This window comes from Sphaerodactylus townsendi, linkage group LG08, assembly GCF_021028975.2.
Source record: "Sphaerodactylus townsendi isolate TG3544 linkage group LG08, MPM_Stown_v2.3, whole genome shotgun sequence".
Taxonomy (NCBI): Eukaryota; Metazoa; Chordata; class Lepidosauria; order Squamata; family Sphaerodactylidae; genus Sphaerodactylus; species Sphaerodactylus townsendi.
The window spans coordinates 10,507,591-10,527,837 of NC_059432.1; the positions used below are offsets into that span (position 1 = coordinate 10,507,591).

The 20,247-nt window shown below is 46.3% G+C and overlaps 1 protein-coding gene across 1 annotated transcript in view; it reads right to left on the reverse strand.

Moving 5' to 3' along the window:
- RASGEF1A (RasGEF domain family member 1A) overlaps nt 1-20,247 on the reverse strand; it is a 313,626-nt gene that overhangs the window by 127,788 nt on the left and 165,591 nt on the right. Inside the window, exon 2 of the mRNA XM_048506141.1 lies at nt 13,761-13,875. Coding sequence (XP_048362098.1) covers nt 13,761-13,802 — 42 coding nt within the window. The 5' untranslated portion in view covers nt 13,803-13,875. The remainder of the gene's footprint in view (nt 1-13,760; nt 13,876-20,247) is intronic.

Here is a 20,247-nt window from a genome sequence, read left to right on the forward strand (position 1 = left end):
CCACAGCTCAGGCGGCAGAGTGGGGAATCAAACCCGGTTCCTCCAGATTAGATACACCAGCTCTTAACCTCCTTCGCCACTGCTGCTCCTTTTATCCTGACTCCGGACTCCCTTTGCTACCCAGGTTGCTTATGACATCACTGCTTATGACATCACTGCTTATGACATCACTGCTGGTCATCCTTTGTGAAGCAAACATCAACTTCAGGGTTACCTGCCAGTATTCAGGGCAGGTAACCCTTCAGGGTACCTGCCATTAGCTTTCTAGATTATCATAGATCTTCTTGATCAAACCCATACCATGCTGAATTCATTGAAGGCCAGTCAATGTAAGCATTATATCTGACATTTAGGACTAATTTGGGACTAATGATAATGTACTTGGATTATTTATTGGACTGCATCACACACTGGACAAGGTATTGGGCAATGCAGCCATACTGAGATAATTTATAATTTAGAGACCTTCTCTTACACTTAAAAGTATTTAAGGAGCCATGGCTTGCTCTAAGACAGGGGTAGGGAACCTGCGGCTCTCCAGATGTTCAGGAACTACAATTCCCATCAGCCCCTACCAGCATGGCCAATTGGCCATGCTGACAGAGGCTGATGGGAATTGTAGTTCCTGAACATCTGGAGAGCCGCAGGATTCTACCCTGCTCTAAGATCTCACAGCCTCAGATCTTCTGCCACTCACCTCACTTGCTCAGCTCACTCCTCCCACTCCCACTCACACTCATTCTTCACTCCACTCCCACTCCTCACTCACTCACTCACTCCACTCACCACTCCTCCCACTCCACTCACCACTCCTCTCACTCCACTCACATTCATTCAGAGATCTCCTAGCCTCAGCATTGAGAATAAGGTTGCCAACTTCCAGGTGGGGCCTGTAGATCTCCCAGCATTACAGCTGATCTCTGCACTACTGAGGTCAGTTCTCTGGAGAAAAGTGCTGTTTCAGAGGGTGCATTTCATGCATTATATATCGCTGAACTTCCTCCAGAAATTTCCTAAGCTGGCAATCCCATTTGAGTCTGTAATGTAAGATGTGCTAGTTGCTCCAACATATAAAGTTATTTTCAAAAAGGTAAAGGCAGTGGTGCGATCCAAAAATGTTAGTAACAGGTTCCCATGGTGAGAATTTGGGATTTAAACAGTCAGCCATTAGCACAATAGTAATGGGGCTGGGGCGGGACACGACTGGGACGTGGCGGGCATTCCGGGGGCGGGGCATTAATAATTTCTCTGTTATTGTAAAAAAACTCTTACTGTAAAAAAAAAAGTTCCTAATTTCTAGCTGGTATCTTTGTGTCCCATAATTTAAAACTCATTTATAGCAAGTCCCACTATGCGTCTACTGCCAACCCAGAAACAACTACTTCTCCTCCCAATTGACTGCCTGTCAAATGCCCAATTTACTACTGTGTCAAATGCACTTAATTTTGTTTCCTAGAAATCAAAAGGATACTTTCTTCCCTGAATCAAAGGGAACTTTACTCACATATTTCCTAAAACATGTTTTTTAAAACAATGCCCAGCAGGGGAGAATCCATTCCGTTTTTTTCTGCAACCTTCGCTAACCAAGCCACATAAGGGAAACAACAGGACTTTATGATTTTTTTGGACCTAATGGGAATTTCTAAGCAGGAAAGAAGCAGGACCCAATTGGTAACCCTCTCTCGGCACACACAAATAATTAGAAACCCACTCTCGGGAACTGGTGAGAACCTGCTGGATCCCACCTCTGGGTAAAGGTAGTCCCCCTGCGCAAGTACTGGGTCATTACTGACCCATGGGGTTATGTTGCATCAAAACATTTACTGACCCATGGGGTTATGTTGCATCAAAACATTTACTAGACAGGCTATGTTTACTGGATGGTTTGCCACTGCCTTCCCCAGTCCTCTGCCTTTTCCCTGCACCGCAAGAAGCTGGGCTACCCATTTATGTAATCAACCTCAACCCCTTCTTAAAGAAGAAGATGGAAGGGAGGCTGAGTCAATCTCGGAACTGGCTACCTAGAACCGACTTTCCTGGCCGAGGATCGAACCTCCAAGGGTTGTGGAGCAGAGCCGTCGAGCTGCAAGTACGTTACCTGCAGCTTACAGCTCCTGGGTCCGTGGGGGCTTCTTTCTTATTTTGACCGTTTTTATCTGGACCTAGAAATGTTACAGTGTCTGCCTTTTTTTAATAGGGTGGGGCATTGTACAGAAACTACGCAAGAAGCTTATAACCCCCCCCCCCACCTGAATATTTTCGGGGAGGGGGATCAGACTTAAGGTAGTTTTATTGGAGACTAATTACAATACCCCCAATAGTCTGAAAGGGAAGGTGGACTATATATGGACCTTCAATGATTTATGTGATACCGTGTGGGAGCGGGTGAGAAAGGAGAAGGCCGTCCAGTCACTGTTTCCAGAAACAGCCACAAGTTTCTTCTCTAATTCTTGCCTTCACACCAACACCCTTGAGGAAATGTGGCGATGCAGTTGACAAACCCACGTTCTCGTGAGCGCAGCCGGAAGCTACAAATCTCCCCACGGTCATAATGTCCAGGTTTCCCTTCACTCTCTGGAATTTCCCCAGGGAGCGGCGCAGGTCAGCAGGAGGCCAAAGAGGGGCCTCTCCCCCAATCAGCCGAGTGGCAAACCTCATCCGAGCAGCCCTTTCCCTTGGCAGTTACATTTGCTAATGGGTCTGAGACAGACGTTGATTTATTTCGCAGGGGTGGGTAGGTTGGCTTGTCTCCTAGAGGCTTGCTGGTTTGGGTTTCATCAAGAGGAGCTGATGCATTTCAAACAGCATCCTCATCTGCAAAATCAGTATTATTGTTATAATTTAGGTGTTCCTTTAGAATGTGTTTTCTGCAGCATTTGGGCTTCATAAACTGGGAGATTCTCGATTCTGACTTCAAATCAGAGGTGGGATCCAGCAGGTACTCACAGGTTCCAGAGAGTAGGTTACTAAGTATTTGTGTGTGCCGAGAGGGGGTTACTAATTGGTGATTTTGCCACGTGATTTTTGCCTTAGTTATGCCCCTCCCCTCAGCAGTAGCGCGCAGAACTTGAAGCAGTCTAGCAGGAGGTGCACCGGCGTGCGTGGCAGCCTGCGCCTGCGTGCATTCGTTTTCCACCCAAGGACCAGCACAGCGGCTATGTCCTTGCCACAGCCCCGCCCAGGAATGTCCCGCCCCCGGAATGCCCGCCCACGCCCCCGTCGTGCCCCGCCCATCCCCATTGGCGCTACGCCACAGTTTCAATCCCACCACCTGGGAACCTGTTACTAAAATTTTTGGATCCCACCACTGCTTCAAATGGTTTCATTTCACCAAAGTTTTTCGGAAGCTGCTCCTTCCTTTTCTCTCTAGAGCAGGGGTAGGGAACCTGCGGCTCTCCAGATATTCAGGAACTACAATTCCCATCAGCCCCTACCAGCATGGCCAATTGGCCATGCTGACAGAGGCTGATGGGAATTGTAGTTCCTGAACATCTGGAGAGCCGCAGGTTCCCTACCCCTGCTCTAGAGAATGAGTCTCTTCCCTGAGCCTGGGTCTTTTCCCTTCCTAAGTGTTTAAAAAGAAGCTGTGACTCTTGAATGCTTTTACCCTGGAAATCTTGTTAGTTTGGGTGCTGTGTGGTTTCCGGGCTGTATGGATGTGTTCTAGCAGCATTCTCTCCTGACGTTTCGCCTACATCTGTGGCTGGCATCTTCAAAGGATCTGATGTTGGGAAAGCAAGTGGAGTAAATATACCTGATGTTGGGAAAGCAAGTGGAGTAAATATACAGGTATATTTACTCCACTTGCTTTCCCAACATCAGATTCTCTGAAGATGCCAGCCACAGATGTAGGCGAAATGTCAGGAGAGAATGCTACTAGAACACAGCCATACAGCCCGGAAACCACACAGCACTCCAGTGATTCTGGCCGTGAAAGTTTTTGACAATACAATCTAGTTAGTCTTAAAGGTGCTGCTGGCCTCAGATCTTGCTCTTCCCTACCGACAAGTGTGGGGGTGGAAAGAAGGGCATGAAGGTGGTCCTGTCGTGGACAGAAGGGGGCCCCTGGGCACTGCTTGCCCAGGGATTGGAACTGGCCCCGATCACATGTGAAGAACAAAGGGTTAAACAGGCAGTTTGGTCAGGCTCTGTCTAAGGCCCTGAACCTGCTGGAGCATTTGCATCAGTCCCCAGCTTCCTCCCGTTCAAATAGGAGAGGCGGTTACCTTTTCCCCTTCCGTTTCATAAAAGAAGTTGTACAGCAATTGCAAGCTGGCATGCATGTTAACTTTTCGTTACAGGGGTGTCCAACTCTGGCGCTTCAGATGTTCGTGGACTACAATTCCCGTCAGCCCCTGCTGACATGACCAGACACCCCTGGCTTAGAACCTTCGCCAGGATGCAGTCGGCTGGTGATCCAGCCCCTTTCAGACAGTCTTTTAGGGTTGGTGACACCCAGAGGTGGGATCCAGCAGGTTCTCACCAGGTCCCGAGAGTGGGTTACTAATTATTTGTGTGTGCCGAGAGGGGGTTACTAATTGGGTCTGGTTTTCCATTAGAAATTCCATTAGGTCCAAAAATCATAAAGTCCTGTTGTTCCCTATGTGGCTGGTTAGCGAAGGTAGAAAACGGGATAATTCTCCCTGTTGGGCTGTTTTAAAAACATGTTTTAGAAACATGGTAAAGTTCCTTGTTTACGGAAAGTAGCCTTCTTTGGATTTCTAGAAACAAAATTAAGTATTTGAAAGTAATATTTGACAGGCAGTCAATTGGAGGAGAAGTAGTTGTTTCTGTTGGCAGTAGACGATAGGACTTGCTAGAATGAGTTTAAATTATGGACAAAAAGATACCAGCTGGAAATTAGGAACTTTTTTGTTACAGAAAGAGTTTTTTACAGTAACAGATACATTATTAATGCCTCGCCCCAGAATGCCCGGCCACGCCCCCGTCGTGCCCCACCCAGTCCCATTGGCGCTACGCCACTGTTTGAATCCCACCACCATGGGAACCTGTTACTAAAATTTTTGGATCCCACCACTGGTGACACCACAGGAGAGTAGAGTGAGGGTGGAAATGGACGTGATCCCAGTAGCAGGTCGGGATCCTGACCTCTCTGTGTCCTCAGCTGAAAACTGGAAGACCACCTTTACGTGCTTTGGGTTGCCACCAAGGAAGGTTCTGTGGAGGAAGGTGACGGCCAAGCACATCTGCTTTTCACGTGCCAAGAAAACCCCTTTCCGTGGTCACCATAAGTCAGTTGTGACTTACGTTCATAATTTTTGTTGAACTCAGTGGAGCTGAGCAAATACGCTTAGGATGCTGCGATCATTTTTGCATTATTGTCCTAGGGACGTGGTGGCAAACCTTTGGCACTCCAGATGTTATGGACTGCAATTCCCATCAGCCCCTGCCAGCATGGCCAATTGGCCATGCTGGAAGGGGCTGATGGGAATTGTAGTCCATAACATCTGGAGTGCCAAAGGTTCGCCACCACTGTCCTAGGGTGAAAGGTGGCCGTCGGTCCACTATGGATGCTGGAGTCATGCTTATCAGAATGAACCTCATTGGGCACATATGACAACTTGGTTGCAAAACTATAGTAAAAGCACTTTAGAGTGCAGGCTAGTTCGCGGCACTCCCCCTCCACTACATGCGTCAAATATTCCACTGATAGTTTTCTAGAGGGGGCTTTTCCGCATACTTTCTACAGAAGGGGAGAGCTAAGGTCGCACTTCGGTTCGACCTTGCCAGTGGAGGGCGATTCACCGAGGCCTGTCCCCACAGCAACTGGTGATTTGGCCCCCTGGAACCAAGCATGAAGTGGTGGGATCATCACCTTGGTGCCTGTTTTGCTCCTCGATGCGTGGATTGGCGCTTGTGTTGCGGCAGGAAAGCGGGGAGGTAGTTTCTTTTTTTTCTACAGTTTTTTACAGTTTAAAGTTTACAGTTACGTGCGCTTTCTGCCTGCCACGACTCTCCCGTTCTGCACATGCCACAAAAGTGGCTTGTGATTGGTTGAACGGATGAGGTGTCATTTCAATGCTTCCCCACTTCGAAGCGGTATCGACCTTGTTCCGGCAGAAAAGTGTAGTTCATAACTGCGACAAGGAAGTCGCAGTTCTGGGGGTGGGGGGAAACTGAGACAAAACAATGTTGAGCTCGGTGGCAGTGGGGATTCACTGAGGCGAACCTAGGTAGAAACCAGTTCAACTCTGTCAGTGGGGAAAGCCCCAGATAGAAGGCCAACCAGCAGAAGAACCACACAAACCAGACAGCTGAGGTAAAAACACAGTTGGGGAAAAGACCAGGTATGCGAAATCCAGGCTTAAGACAGTGAGTTTTTTTGCATGTCATTTTACTGCTGTACACTCATGGATAAGTTTGTGAGACAAGATACATCTCTTGGCTGAATAAACAGAACGAACATAATGCCAGTGCTCTAAAATACCAAGTCTGTCTGTGAAATATTTTGAGCATTTCTTCACGACATAAATAGAAATCTGAGAAAGGTTAAGAAGAAGAAGAAGAAGAAGAAGAAGAAGAAGAGGAGTTTGGATTTATATCCCCCCTTTCTCTCCTGCAGGAGACTCAAAGGGGCTTACAATCTCCTTGCCCTTCCCCCCTCACAACAAACACCCTGTGAGGTAGGTGGGGCTGAGAGAGCTCCGAAGAACTGTGACTAGCCCAAGGTCACCCAGCTGGTGTGTGTGGGAGTGCACAGGCTAATCTGAATTCCCCAGATAAGCCTCCACAGCTCAGGTGGCAGAGCTGGGAATCAAACCCGGTTCCTCCAGATTAGATACACGAGCTCTTAACCTCCTACGCCACTGCTCCTCCTCCTAAGGGCTTGTTGCATACATCTGTTGATGTATATAGATTGGACTTAAACCACAGGGGCTGTCTATAGATAGAGTTGCAGGTAGGGCCTGGAGAGAATAAAACTGATCTCTAGAGAACAGTTCCCCTGGAGAAAACGACTGCTTTGGTGGGTGGCCTGTATGGCTCTACTCCATGCCGAGGAACAAAAACAAGGAACAAGGGATACACTACTGAGTAGTGTGTGAACAAGATCTTGGGATATGGGTGGACAGTAAGTTAAATTTGAGCAGCCAGTGTGATGCAGCGACAAAAAAGGCCAATGCGATCTTGGGGTGTATCAACAGAGGCATAACATTCAAATTGCAACATCTCATAGTCCCACAGTACATAGCATTGGACAGGCTGTGGACAGATCAGTGAGGGTGCAGAAAAGAGTGACAAGGATGATCAGAGGCATGGAGACCAAACCCTGTGAAGAAAGGCTGGGGGATTTGGAAGTATTTAGTTTGAAGAAGAGGAGATTGAGAAGGGATATGGTGGCTCTCTTAAATTTTTTGAAGGGCTGTCATAGGAGGGCGGGAAGCTGTTCCGTTCAGCAGCAGAGGATAGGATTTGCAATAATGGGTTTAAATTATAGACAGAAAGGTTCTGATTGGATATTAGGATAATTTTTTTTCCAGTCAGAATTGCATAACAGTAGAATCAGCGACCTAGGGAGGTGGTGAGTTCCCCTCACTGGTAGTCTTTTTAAGCAGCAGCTGGGGAAACACTTCTCTAGGATATGAGCCATGTTTAGGTTAGAACTCCATAAGCTTTCCCAGATGTTCAGGAACTCCACACCCTGATCAGTTTCTTGTCCCAGCATGGCCAATTGGCCATGCTGGTAGGGGCTGATGGGAATTGTAGTTCCTGAACATCTGGAGAGCCGCAGGTTCCCTACCCCTGCTCTAGGCTGATTCTGCCCCGAGCCAGGGTTGGAGTAGATAACCAGCAAGGCCAACTCTAGGGCTCTGTGCTTCTAACCCTATTTATGAATCTCCATGCAGACATTTGGAAAGGGTTAATTCAGATTCCTTAGCTCAGTGGTGGCGAACCTATGGCACGGGTGCCAGAGGTGGCACTCAGAGCCCTCTCTGTGGGCACGCGCAAACAGAGTGCTCCCCCCCACACACATCTGGGCCTCTGGGCTCCATTATTAGCATTAAACCTAAGACCCAAGCCCCTTCCGCACACACAAAATAATGCGTTTTCAAACCACTTTCACAACTGTTTGCAAGTGGATTTTGCTGTTCCGCACAGCTTCAAAGAGCACTGAAAGCAGTTTGAAAGTGCATTATTTTGCATGTGCCGAATGAGCCCTAGTTTTGGGGAAGCAGTGTAGGTAACCCTGTTAAGCGCTGTTAAACCCCACTGATTTTCATGGGAAGAAAATCCTTGTGAAGAAACTCCTTTACCTGGGAGTAAGCTCAGTTGCTGGCAATGGGGTTTGCTTCTGAGTAAACCCTCCTAGGGTCGTGATTCACCCGTTGGAAGAGTTGCACAGTTGCTTCAAAGCAAAGCCACCGACTGCCACCAAGCTTACTCCCGAGTAACACACGCCTTGGAGCGAATGGTTTTTTCTAAACTAAAACCTCAATATTCAGGTTAAATTGCCGTGTTGGCACTTTGCGATAAATAAGTGCGTTTTGGGTTGCAATTTGGGCACTCGGTCTCAAAAAGGTTCGCTATCACCGCCCTAGCTGCTCTGTGTATTTGTGTGTGTGTGTGTGTGTGTGTGTGTGTGTGTGTGTGTGAGAGAGAGAGAGAGAGAGAGAGAGAGAGAGAGAGAGAGAGAGCAAGATTTGGTGGCATCTTTAAGCAGCAGATAAATGGGATGTCAAAAAGACCCAACTGCTTAAGGGGTAAGTCAGCGTCGGCATGAGTTTTGCAGGCAGCTGTGAGAAACCAAACAGTTTTGCAAGCTGGCGCAAGCAACGTGTTGACCACTGAGAATCCATATCCCAATTCAGGTTTGCAAAGCGTTGCCCTTCCCCCACCTCACAATATTGGTGATCTCCCAAGCTGGGATATTTTTGTATACACATAAGTTAAGAAGATAGGCAAAATGGTATTTTTTTTTGCTTTTTCTCACGACAAACAACAGGTTCCCGTCTGAGCATCCACAGGCATAAAGAGTAATAAATCATTCCAACGGCATTGTGGGAGAGGTCATTTAGCCTCTGGCATCCTAAATGCATACTATTTTGTTTCCCGGTCAAAGCATTTTGGGGTATAAATGACCCTAACCAGCCATCAGACAGTAAACCGCAATTTCCAAAATAATATGGGATGGTTATAATGCACTGCAAAGCAATTGACCTCTTTAAGGTCAACATGGACTTGTAGACTTGTAGAAGACAGAAAACAAAGTATACGCCGGGTCCATTCTAGCATCAAAGGATTGACTCCGACCAGCTTTTCTGCCACAGAAAAAAGAAGGAAATGTTCCTTTTGGACCACAAAAAAAGGCCTTGCTGAGGATCATGGGATACAAAAGCCGCATAGCATAGAGCAGTGATGGCGAACCTATGGCACGGGTGCCAGAGGTGTCACTCAGAGTCCTCTCTGTGGGCACACGCACACAGAGTTCGTCATGTGGGGAGCGGAAAATCACCCCCCCACACACATCTAGACTGACCTGGGCCCCTGAGCACAACGTGCACGCACCGCGGTGAGAAGGGAGGACTCGGCTGGCGGGCCTGGTGCCTGTGCTCCAGGTGGCTGCTGCCTGAGGGGGGGGGGGTGGCGCAGAGGAGGCAGAGATGCTAGAGAGGCACAGAGCGGTGTGCGCGGGACTTGCTGGAGGTTAGAGCAGGCTGGCCCCTGCTCGAGCAGGAGGGGCAGAGGAAGAGGGAGCCAACCAGTTTTTCCTAAACTAAAACCTCAGCATTCAGGTTAAATTGCCGGGTTGGCACCTTGTGATAAATAAGTGGGGTTTGGGTTGCAATTTGGGCACTCGGTCTCAAAAAGGTTTGCCATCATTGGCATAGAGGGTGTAGCAAAGTATGGAATAATTAAGTGAAAAAACAGGCTGGATCCAACCCAAAGAAATTTGGACTACGAAATATGCTGCCTCAAATCTGCTGTGGCTACAAACTTTCATTGCTGCTCTACCCAGTTCTTCCAGACCAGGCATTTCACACATTACACAGGGCGCTGGATACACCTGAAAGGAAGCCGCAGCTCACCTTGACTCTGTGAGACATTCACTTGAATAATAATGCCAGCATTTGCAGTTTCATGTTTTTGACATTTGCGCTTTTAGATACACAATTTAAAAACATACAGGGACCCTGTTTGCTTCAGCCAACCTATCTGTTGAAAGACTTATTGACAGGGTCATTCATTGATCAAATGATAATTTCACAGAACAAACCCACCAAACAGAGACCTACTGAAAAAGCTGGAAATCGATCCAATCTTTAATCAGATCTGTCCCCTAGAGCAGCTTACACCAGTTGGTTTCCGTTATTGCAGAGACTGTAGATCCCAGGATCCAAATTTTACAGAAGACTGAACAAAATAAGAGCATGCTAAAAGTGGCAGGCGCGAAGAGGGGAGTGGGCAGTGATTCTAGGCCCCTGGGCCGCATGGGGTTCCAGAATCACAAAGGCAATCAAAAGAACAAGGGATAATATGAAATGTGAAAACAAACGTTTGAGACAAGACTGTACCGAGGCGACGTAAATTGCTGAATGTGCAGATCTAATACAAAGAGTGCACGAACAAACGCACGTAAAAGTAAACAATGTAAACAAGACTACGAATAAAGGCACAATATTGCCATGAAAATGCGTCAAAAGTGCGGAATCAGGAAGGATCCAGAAGTCCAAAAATGGGACGAGCTCCCCAGTATTGCCTATTTTGCGGCTAGCTTTTCCCACTTCCTCAGCAGTTTAGTTGATCTTGCCCATAAATCTTGTTTTCAGGCAGGAAATAAAATGTTTCCTCCATGACATTTAGCACTGGTTTTACCCCCCAATTTTTTTTACAGCCTCAAACCATTTTAAATGAATCCCTTTTTAAAACTTCTCTGGCTGAGATGTTTTGAAAGTGTCCTCAGTCGGTGTGCGATCTACTGACTACATTTCTCGGGCTTCTCTGCTTCACTGAACTTCCTCCTCCACGCCATTTTCTGCTCTCACTCAGTTCCCCCTCACCTGTTTATCTGCAGCATTTGGTTGTTGTTTTTTTAAATTTGGTGGGCCAACCTTTGAAGCACGGAGTATGCAAAGAATAGAGAATCGCAGCACGAGGCTTTGGAGCACTGAAGCATTGACTCAGCAGGAAAAAGGGGAGGGGGGACTCATGTAATGGCAGCCATGAATCAGTTTAAAGGGGTGAGTGTGAAAATACATCATGGTGAAGTGGGGGATTGAAAACGTTTTAGACATATTTAAGGTGATTTGAATGGAAAGGGCCCTACTCTGCTATTTTGGCTCTTTCAGGTCGAATCCCCGCTAGCGTCTTAGCCAGGTTTCAGAACACAAACTAACCAGGTTTGAGGGATGGCCTCCCCATTGCTTGCGTGGCAGATTCCATTTCTGGCGCTCGTTCTCCCCGTTAATCCGCGTTCCGGCAGGACCTGGTTGCAAGTGGCTTAGACCTCATTAACATGGTTCAGAGCTGATCCGAGGGGAGGGATGAGGGTTGAACCCCTGACTCATTTCCCGCCCTGGAATGTGACGCGGAATTCAGGCAACCAATCAGTGCTGCGATGCGCATGCAGCCTTTCCTTGGTTTTGTTTCCACTTTTGCAATTGGCCAGCAGAAGGGGACGCAAACATTAAACAGTCAAACGTGTAACGTTGAATCGTTCATGGTTTACACAGGTAACGATCAACTGTTTGCACAGTTAAACAGTTAAACGTTAAACTTTTATACGCTGGTTTTTTTATCATGCCCCTGCAATGTACGTTTCTGCAGTGGGAAAATGTCCCGCCCCATCAAGGCACGCCAGCCAATCAGAGGAGACTGGCGAAGCGAGCTCGCCTGGTAGTGGGGATTGCTAAGAGTTCTGCAACCGGGTGTGTCTGCTGTGTGCTCGCTGCGGTGGGGAGGGAGAAACTCCGATGAAGAGGACACGGTTTCACAACGAACAGGTTTGGATCTGCGTGCAAATTTCAAGTGGGGATTCCACCTCAGTTTACAAATTTAAACCTGTTGAGAATTGGGTATGGCATTTGTTAAGTTGCTGCGGGTTCCTCCAAAGAACCTGATGCCCCATCCCTAGTCTTGAATACTTTCATACGTTCATTAGAGAGTGCCAGTCCTTTCTCAGAGCAACACTTTCCAGGGTGACTTGGTGGAGCACTTGGTGAACTTGCTTTAATACAGAATATGCCCTTCTGTTTTGATGTTTAACATTTACCCATTTATATTATGGGGAAATATACAGGAAGTGGGTTTCAAGAAACATATCTTCACTCATCCACATGGAACCTTTGTGTTTTAATAGCAGGTCTGTTTCTTTGAGATATTAGGTCAAGGTACTTTTTAAGCATCTTCATTGTATTTGCTGTTATACTGTCTTGAAGTTGCTGCGCATGAGTAATTCACAGGAGGAAACTGTGGCACCCACGGGTTTCCCCTACGTAAGAATCATGTGCTGCAGTTTGTGGCCGCAAAGAAATCTGGCGTTCACTCTTTTGTAGTTGCAAACCGAAAGAATAATAACTGCATGATTTTGCCTTATACAGCTTTAGGGCCGCTTTGATATTTCTGGCACCCTTCTTCCAAAGAAATCTTCTGATAGCGCTTATACTCAGTTCAGTTTTGGCCGATGTATTATTTTAAGTGGAGATTAAAATGGCCATTGTCTTGCAACATTACTCCTAAGCAGCAGTGGCGTAGGAGGTTAAGAGCTGTGTATCTAATCTGGAGGAACCGGGTTTGATTCTCCGCTCTGCCGCCTGAGCTGTGGAGGCTTATCTGAGGAATTCAGATTAGCCTGTACACTCCCACACACGCCAGCTGGGTGACCTTGGGCTAGTCACAGCTTCTCGGAGCTCTCTCAGCCCCACCTACCTCACAGGGTGTTTGTTGTGAGGGGGGAAGGACAAGGAGATTGTAAGCCCCTTTGAGTCTCCTACAGGAGAGAAAGGGGGGATATAAATCCAAACTCTTCTTCTTCTTTTTCTTCTTATGGGATCGAACTTGTTTCAGCTTGATCCTTCTATGCCTTGCAGCTTCGTCCTGCCTCCATATTCTTGAAGCTTTGAAGATTAAGCTCCCCCCACAAGACCCCCCCCCCCCAAAAAAAACTCACAGAAACGCTCCTAAACAGTCAAGGGAGAATGAAGAGCGAGCAGAGAAAATTACACCAAGGAGGAAGTCTGGGGATGGCAGAGAGGTGTGGGAAACGTCTTAAAGAGATTCGCCCAGCAGGGAAGCCGTTTTGAAAACATTTGATCCTCATGAATCGTTTCACAAAGGGATTCATTTAAAACATTTTGAGTCTGGAAATAAAACATTTCGGGAACTGAAGAGGGTAAAAACAATGCAAAACTCTAGGAGGAAATATTTTCTTCCCTGCCTCAAAACGTTTTAAATTGATGGTGTGGAAAGGGTTTTACACCTTAAAACTTGAGCCTCGCTAACATCTGTGGGTCGGTTGGCATTTCACTGGTATGAGAAATCCTCAAGTCCCATTGGCATAACTGCTTCATGTTGCTTGGACTGAAACCCACAGAAGACCGAGCCAAGCTGAAATGCAGATCCCACGCAGGGTGATATTTTGCAACAGTGATAGTGATATTTTGCAAAAGAAAGACAACAGTTGCAGGATTGTCAGAATTGCCACGATTCTTGCTTTCTAGGCCGATAGCTGCCTTGAAGTGAAAGCGGACCCACGGAAACAAAACCTGTGCATTTCCAGACGCAGAGAAGTTAATGGAACTTACTTTACATTTCTTTACAGTAGCATTACACGGTGGTTCGGCCATCCAGACCTTCCCAGCAGGAGGACGGGGAGCTATTTCACTCTGTGGTTATTGTCATCAAATTTCCCTCCTTCTCCTTAAAGAAAGAGAAAGAAAGCAAATTTATTTGAGTTATCCGGTTACTCCACACAGAGAAGCTTTAACTGGCATACACCTGGTAGTCTAGATTACAGAAACTTTTAGAAGTACCCAATGACACTAATGCTGGGTTTTTTTTCAAAAAAATTGTAAACTTTATTGAAATATAGCACATACAAAGATTTAAAGTTCATATTGAAACAGGAAAAAACCCAAAGAAAAAGTCATACAGATATTATATGTCCCACTAACCATGCTAACTCTCTAGCTTTCATCAACTTATATTACAAATTCATAATTCCATATCCTTTTAAGTTTAACTCGTACCAAATTAATTAATTTCCATTTACTACATGCTAGATGTTTTGCATTATATATATATATATTCCTCATCATATTCATATATATATGTGTGTGTGTGTGTATACACACATATATACACATACATATCTATATATATAAACGCGAAGTACCACTGTCTGACTGACTGACTCAAGAACTCAAAAACCACCGAAACTACAAAGTTGAAATTTGGCATACCAGTTTGTTATGTGCTTCAGGTGCTTGCTAAAAAAGGATTTTCCAAAATATTCACTTCCACTTGACTTATTAGATATTTACTGTTCAACTCTTTACTGGCCATCTGCACGAACATTCTAAGGGTGACAGTTAAACACCACGAGTTTCATGTCCTTCAACATGGTATTTTCGATGGTTTTTGAGTTCTTTTGATGAGTCAGTCAGTCAGTCATTCAGTCAGTGGTATTTCGCGTTTATATATATAGTTTCGTTTCACAGGACATTTTAATGAAGGGCACTTTGAAGCTCTAACTCCATTTGTCAAATCAACAAGTTCTGCTAATGCCCACCAAACAACACGCACGATTGATCCAATGGTGCGCCAATTGCATTCTAACACCACCACCCTCAACGCATATGAACCTGTTCCTTCTGCTGAAATCGCTAAAGGGAGAAGAGAAATTAAACGCAGAAAGCGATTTACACATTGCATTACAAAAAGACAACTACAGGAAGCTGCTGCAAAATATGCGAAAACCAACCCGTCAGTCCACAGACAGGCTGTGAGGAAATATGCTGCATGTCACCCCAAAGTTCACAAACAGGCTGTAAAGAAGTAGGCTGAATGTCACCCCGAAATTCATAGAGAGGCTGTGATGAAGTATGCGTAGCGAAGCACGGGTATCCTGCTAGTACACACACACACACACACACACACACACACACACACACACACACACACACACACACACACACACACACACACACACACACACACACACACACACACACACCCCATAGGTCAGTTCCTTTCTGTCACATCAAGTGATCATAAGCGGCTCTTGTGTAGAATTCACAGGAGTCCAGAGGCTTGTAGATACCTAAGGAAAATCCATCCAACCATTTTCCAGCAATCTTTGGTCACCCGTTGCCTCGTAAAGTGCCCTGAATGCTTTCCTGTTTTTCTTTGTAGAACGTATCATATCTTGATTTTTATGGTCTTAGAAGTGCATCTGGGGTGTCCAACCTATGGTGCTCCAGATGTTCATGGACTACAATTCCCATCAGTCCCTGCCAGCATGGCCAATTGGCCAGTAACATCTGGAGCACCATAAGTTGGCCACCCCGGGCCATAAACAGTTCAAATTTTCTTTAAATTAATGTTTCTGTGATGCTTTAGGTCACCTCTGAATGCGCAGAGTTCAGTTTGGTTATGAAGTGACTTGGTGAAAGAGGGTTTGTATTGTCTGAATGTGATTATTGCCAACATTGTACAGTAGCTTACAAATAAGCGTTCAGGGGTGCAAGCACGGCAACCAAGCGAGCAGTTGCTTGTGAAAGTTAAAGGAGGCCAGTTTCTCCTTTTAGCCGAACCGTTTCCTCATCGCACATAGGACAAAAACAGACCACTGTGGTTTTCAGCAGGGAGGGGGAAAAACCTTGAGAATGTTATGTGGTGGAACAAATGGCTACTAATAAAAGTAAATGGTGCTTATTTTTTAATAAGGGGGAAGTTGTCGCTAGGTGAGAAAATTTCCAGTGGGTTTAACTCTTTTCCTTGCTTTGGTCTGGCCAGGAAGGAAACCCCTTCAAAGTCCCCTTTTCTGTCCTCCTCCTGCGTCAGCCTGCCACTTGGTGTCTGCATGTACAGAGATGCTTGTATGCACTGGAGTCTATTATAGGGCTACTCACAATAACCTGTGGATTCAGACAAAAATAGACTAAGCAAGCAAGGGACCTGCAAAAACTTGCAGGGGGAATCCCATTTTCCCCTCCTGCAGTATTTTCTATTTCCCTTCCCTGAAAATCCCCATAGCCCAGTGATGGCGAACCTTTTTGAGACTGAGTGCCCAAATTGCACTTGTTTATCGCAAAGTGCCAACTGCTCTGTGCCTCTCTAGCAACTCTGCCTCCTCTGCGCCCCTCCCCCTCGGGCAGCAGTCACCTGGAGCACAGGCACCAGGGCTGCCAGCCAAGTCCTCCCTGCTCACTGCGGTGTGCACACATCGTGCTCAGTGGCCCAGGCCAGCCTAGATATGTGTGTGTGTGTAGGGGTGATTTTCCGCCCCCCACATGACAAACTCTGTGTGCGCGTGCCCACAGAGAGGGCTCCGAGTGCCACCTCTGGCACCCGTACCATAGGTTCTCCATCACTGAGCTAGGGTGACAAACCCAGAAGTCTTGAGCTGCATAAAACCAGACACATCACTAGAAGGGAAAATAACCAGGCTCAGCCTTACATACTTTGGTCATGTGATGCGATCAAATTCGCTAGAAAAATCTATGATGCTCGGACTTGTCGGTGGCGGGAGAAGACCTGGACGCCAAAGAATACGATGGCTGGATACCATAAAAGCTGATACAGGCATGAGCATCAACCAGCTGAAGGAAGCAGTGCTTAATCGAAAAATGTGGAAAGAGCTTGCCTATCGGGTCGCCAAGGGTCGAGGACTGAATGGATAACATCATCATCATAGGATTGCACTGTAAACTGCCCACTCCTAAATTGAGACTTGGTTGGGGAAGACCTCCACTGAGGCCCAGTAGCACCTTCGAGACCAACAAGATATCCAGGGTATACATTTTTGAGAGTTCATGCTCTCTGTACCTTTGAAAGGTTATATCCTGAAAGTCTTGTTGGTCCTGAAAGTTCTACTGGACTCAAATCTAGCTACTTTGCAGATCAACACGGCTACCCTCTGACAGCATCTTGATGAGGCCCAGGAGAATCTATGGAGAATCTATGGAGAATCTATGGAGAAACCAAGTTCTAGAAAACCCATTATCTGGCTCTGTGTATAAGACAGCATTATATATTTTCTCACTCCGGGAATCCCAGTGTATGACCTGAAGGTCACAATACACGATCCAGATGCAGCAACAGTACTCCCAAGCTTTGCGATTGCAGCTTTGAAATGAGCCAATCAGATCCATTCTCTTAAAAACAAGAAACCTCACCTGCCGGACCTCAAACAAAAAGCCACGAGTTTTCGCTCCTAAGGCCCGCTGTTTGCCCTGATGAGTGTAATTAGCCTCAAAGAGGTAACAGCAGCAGCGAGAGCCTCGTCTCTGCTCTCCTAACATAAAGTTAATGATACAAAATATAGCCTTATCTGCGCCTCATGGGCTGTCGATTGGTAGTTAATGGATATTTTTACACCCACATCCCAGTCTCTTTCTTTAGCACTGAGAAGTTGCAACTGCGAGAGCATTGAGATAAAAACAGTATGTCCTAGAACTCATGTTCCACCAGAAGGCTGTGAGTACGGTTGTCAGGTTGTGTCTGGGAGGAGTTTTGGAGATAAGCACATGGGATTTGTGTGTGCAGTGTAATCTGTCCCTTGTCACTTCTGGGGGAAATCTGGAAGTGACATCTGGTCGCTCTAGGAATTGCCAGAAACGTGACTGTAAAACCATAGAGTCTATGATAATTCCTAGAGCTACCAATTTCTGTGCCTTAATGTCACTTTTTGGGGAAAACCTGGAAGTGACATCAGTTAGCTCCAGAAGTTGCCAGAAACTTAATAGTAAAACCATAGAGTTTTTGGCAATGACTAGAGATACCAATTTCACTTTATGGTTTTCCCTGAAAAGGACATCGTGGTGCAGATGATGCCTACATGTTTTCTTCTTCTTCTTGCTGTAGCTCCTGGGAAACCAAAGCATCCCTGTGGTGTGCTGGTTAGAATGTCAGACTAAGATCTGAGAGAACCAGGTTTAAATACTTGCTGTGCTCTGGGAGCTTGCTAGGTGACTGACTTTGGATACTTACTGCTATATGACAGCAGCCACCCTATGAAAGTCATTGTGGTTAGAGCTTCAGGCTAAGGTCTGGGAGATCCAGATTGAAACCACCAGCCTGCCATGAAAACTCAAGAGGTGACCTTGAGCATTCAGACACACGCAAACACACCTCACCCCACACACACCTGTGGGGTGGACAAAACCTACACCCCATTACACAATCGCTCCACATTACGCCACAGAGAGAAACACATCTTACTATGATATGCCTCTGAAGATCTGGGCACCGCAGTTCAAGAAGGATATTAACAAGCTGGAACTGGTCCAGAGGAGGGCAACCAAAATGGTAAAATGTCTGGATTCCATGTCCTATGAGGAGCAGCTTAGAGAGCTGGGAATATTAAGTCTGGAGAAGAGAAGGTTAAGGGGTGACATGGTAGCCATGTTTAAACCTTTGAAGGCATGTTGTGTTGAAGATGGAGCAAGCTTCTTTTCTGCTGCTCCAGAGACTAGGACAAGGAGACATGGATTCAAGGTACAGGAAAAGAGCTTCCACCTAAACATTAGGAAGAGCTTCCTGATGTTAAGGGCTGTTCACCAGTGGAATACGCTGCCTCGGAGGGTGGTGGAGTCTCCTTCTTTGGAAGTTTTCAAACAGAGGCTGAATGGCCATCTGTCAGGAGTGCTTTGATTATGTATTCCTGCATGGCAGGGGGTTAAACTGGATGGCCCTTGTGATCTTTTCCAACTCTATGATTCTATGAAGGTGCTAGCCATAGATACAGGTGAAATCAGTGGTGAGATTCAAATAATTTAACAACCGGTTCCGGTGGTGGGATTCAAATAATTTAACAACCGGTTGTTTACAAGCACTATTTTAACAACCGGTTCTGCCGAAGTGGTGCGAACTGGCTGAATCCCACCACTGGGCAGAGAAGGGCAATGAGGATGATTGAAGGATTGGAGCACCTTCCTTATGAGGAGAGGCTGCAGGGTTCGGGACTCTTCAGTTTGGAGAGGAGACGTCTGAGGGGGGATAGGATAGAAGTCTATAAAATTATGCATGGGGTAGAAAATGTTGACAGAGAGAAATTGTTCTCTCTTTCTCACAATACTAGAACCAGGGGGCATTCATTGAAAATGCTGGGGGGAAGAATTAGGACTAATAAAAGGAAACACTTCTTCACACAACGTGTGATTGGTGTTTGGAATATGCTACCACAGGAGGTGGTGATGGCCACTAACCTGGATAGCTTTAAAAAGGGCTTGGTCAGATTTATGGAGAAGTCAATCTATGGCTACCTCAAATTGCAATTGCCTTAACAGATCAGGTACTCAGGAGCAGCAGCAGCAGCAGAAGGCCATTGCTTTCACCTCCTGCACGTGAGCTCCCAAAGGCACCTGGTGGGCCACTGTGAGTAGCAGAGTGCTGGACTTGATGGACTCTGGTCTGATCCAGCAGGCTAGTTCTTATGTTCTTATGGGCAAAATTTTAGGGCCAAAATCTACCAGGCCACAGCCACACAGCCTGGAAAACTCACAACAGCCAACTGATTTCAGCCACAAAAACCTTCAGCAATCCATTAAACTGAGTGAAACTAATCGTCTGTTTTTATAGCACTTGCCACAGCGGAAGACGCACTGATCAACAAACACATCCACTTAAAGCTACACCACAATATTGTTATCCAGAGAGGTCACGCCTGGCTGCAGCTCAGGAATCTACTGAATTCACTAGTGTCCACATCATGCTATATTGTTTGTTGTTCTTCAGCTGGGGGCATCTCTAAATGAACTGGCTAAGAAAATCCACGATCCTTTGAAAACGGCTCACTAGATTCCAGTGGTGATTTTGTAGCTCAATTCTAGACCTGCGCTCAAAAGGAGTAGGCAAAGATTGTGTATCTTGGTTCATCCCCCCCCCCCAAAAAAATGCAAATTGCAGGCTTGTAGGGACATATATTATTTTTGGGCCATGCAGACAAGGAAGAAGGCGTTTAACTAAGGTGACCAGATTGTCACCTTTGTAAAGCGGGACCCGGGCACTGCCTTCTGGGGCGCTCCCGTTTCCCGCCCTGTGACAGGGCAGGAAAAGGGGAGCCCCCCA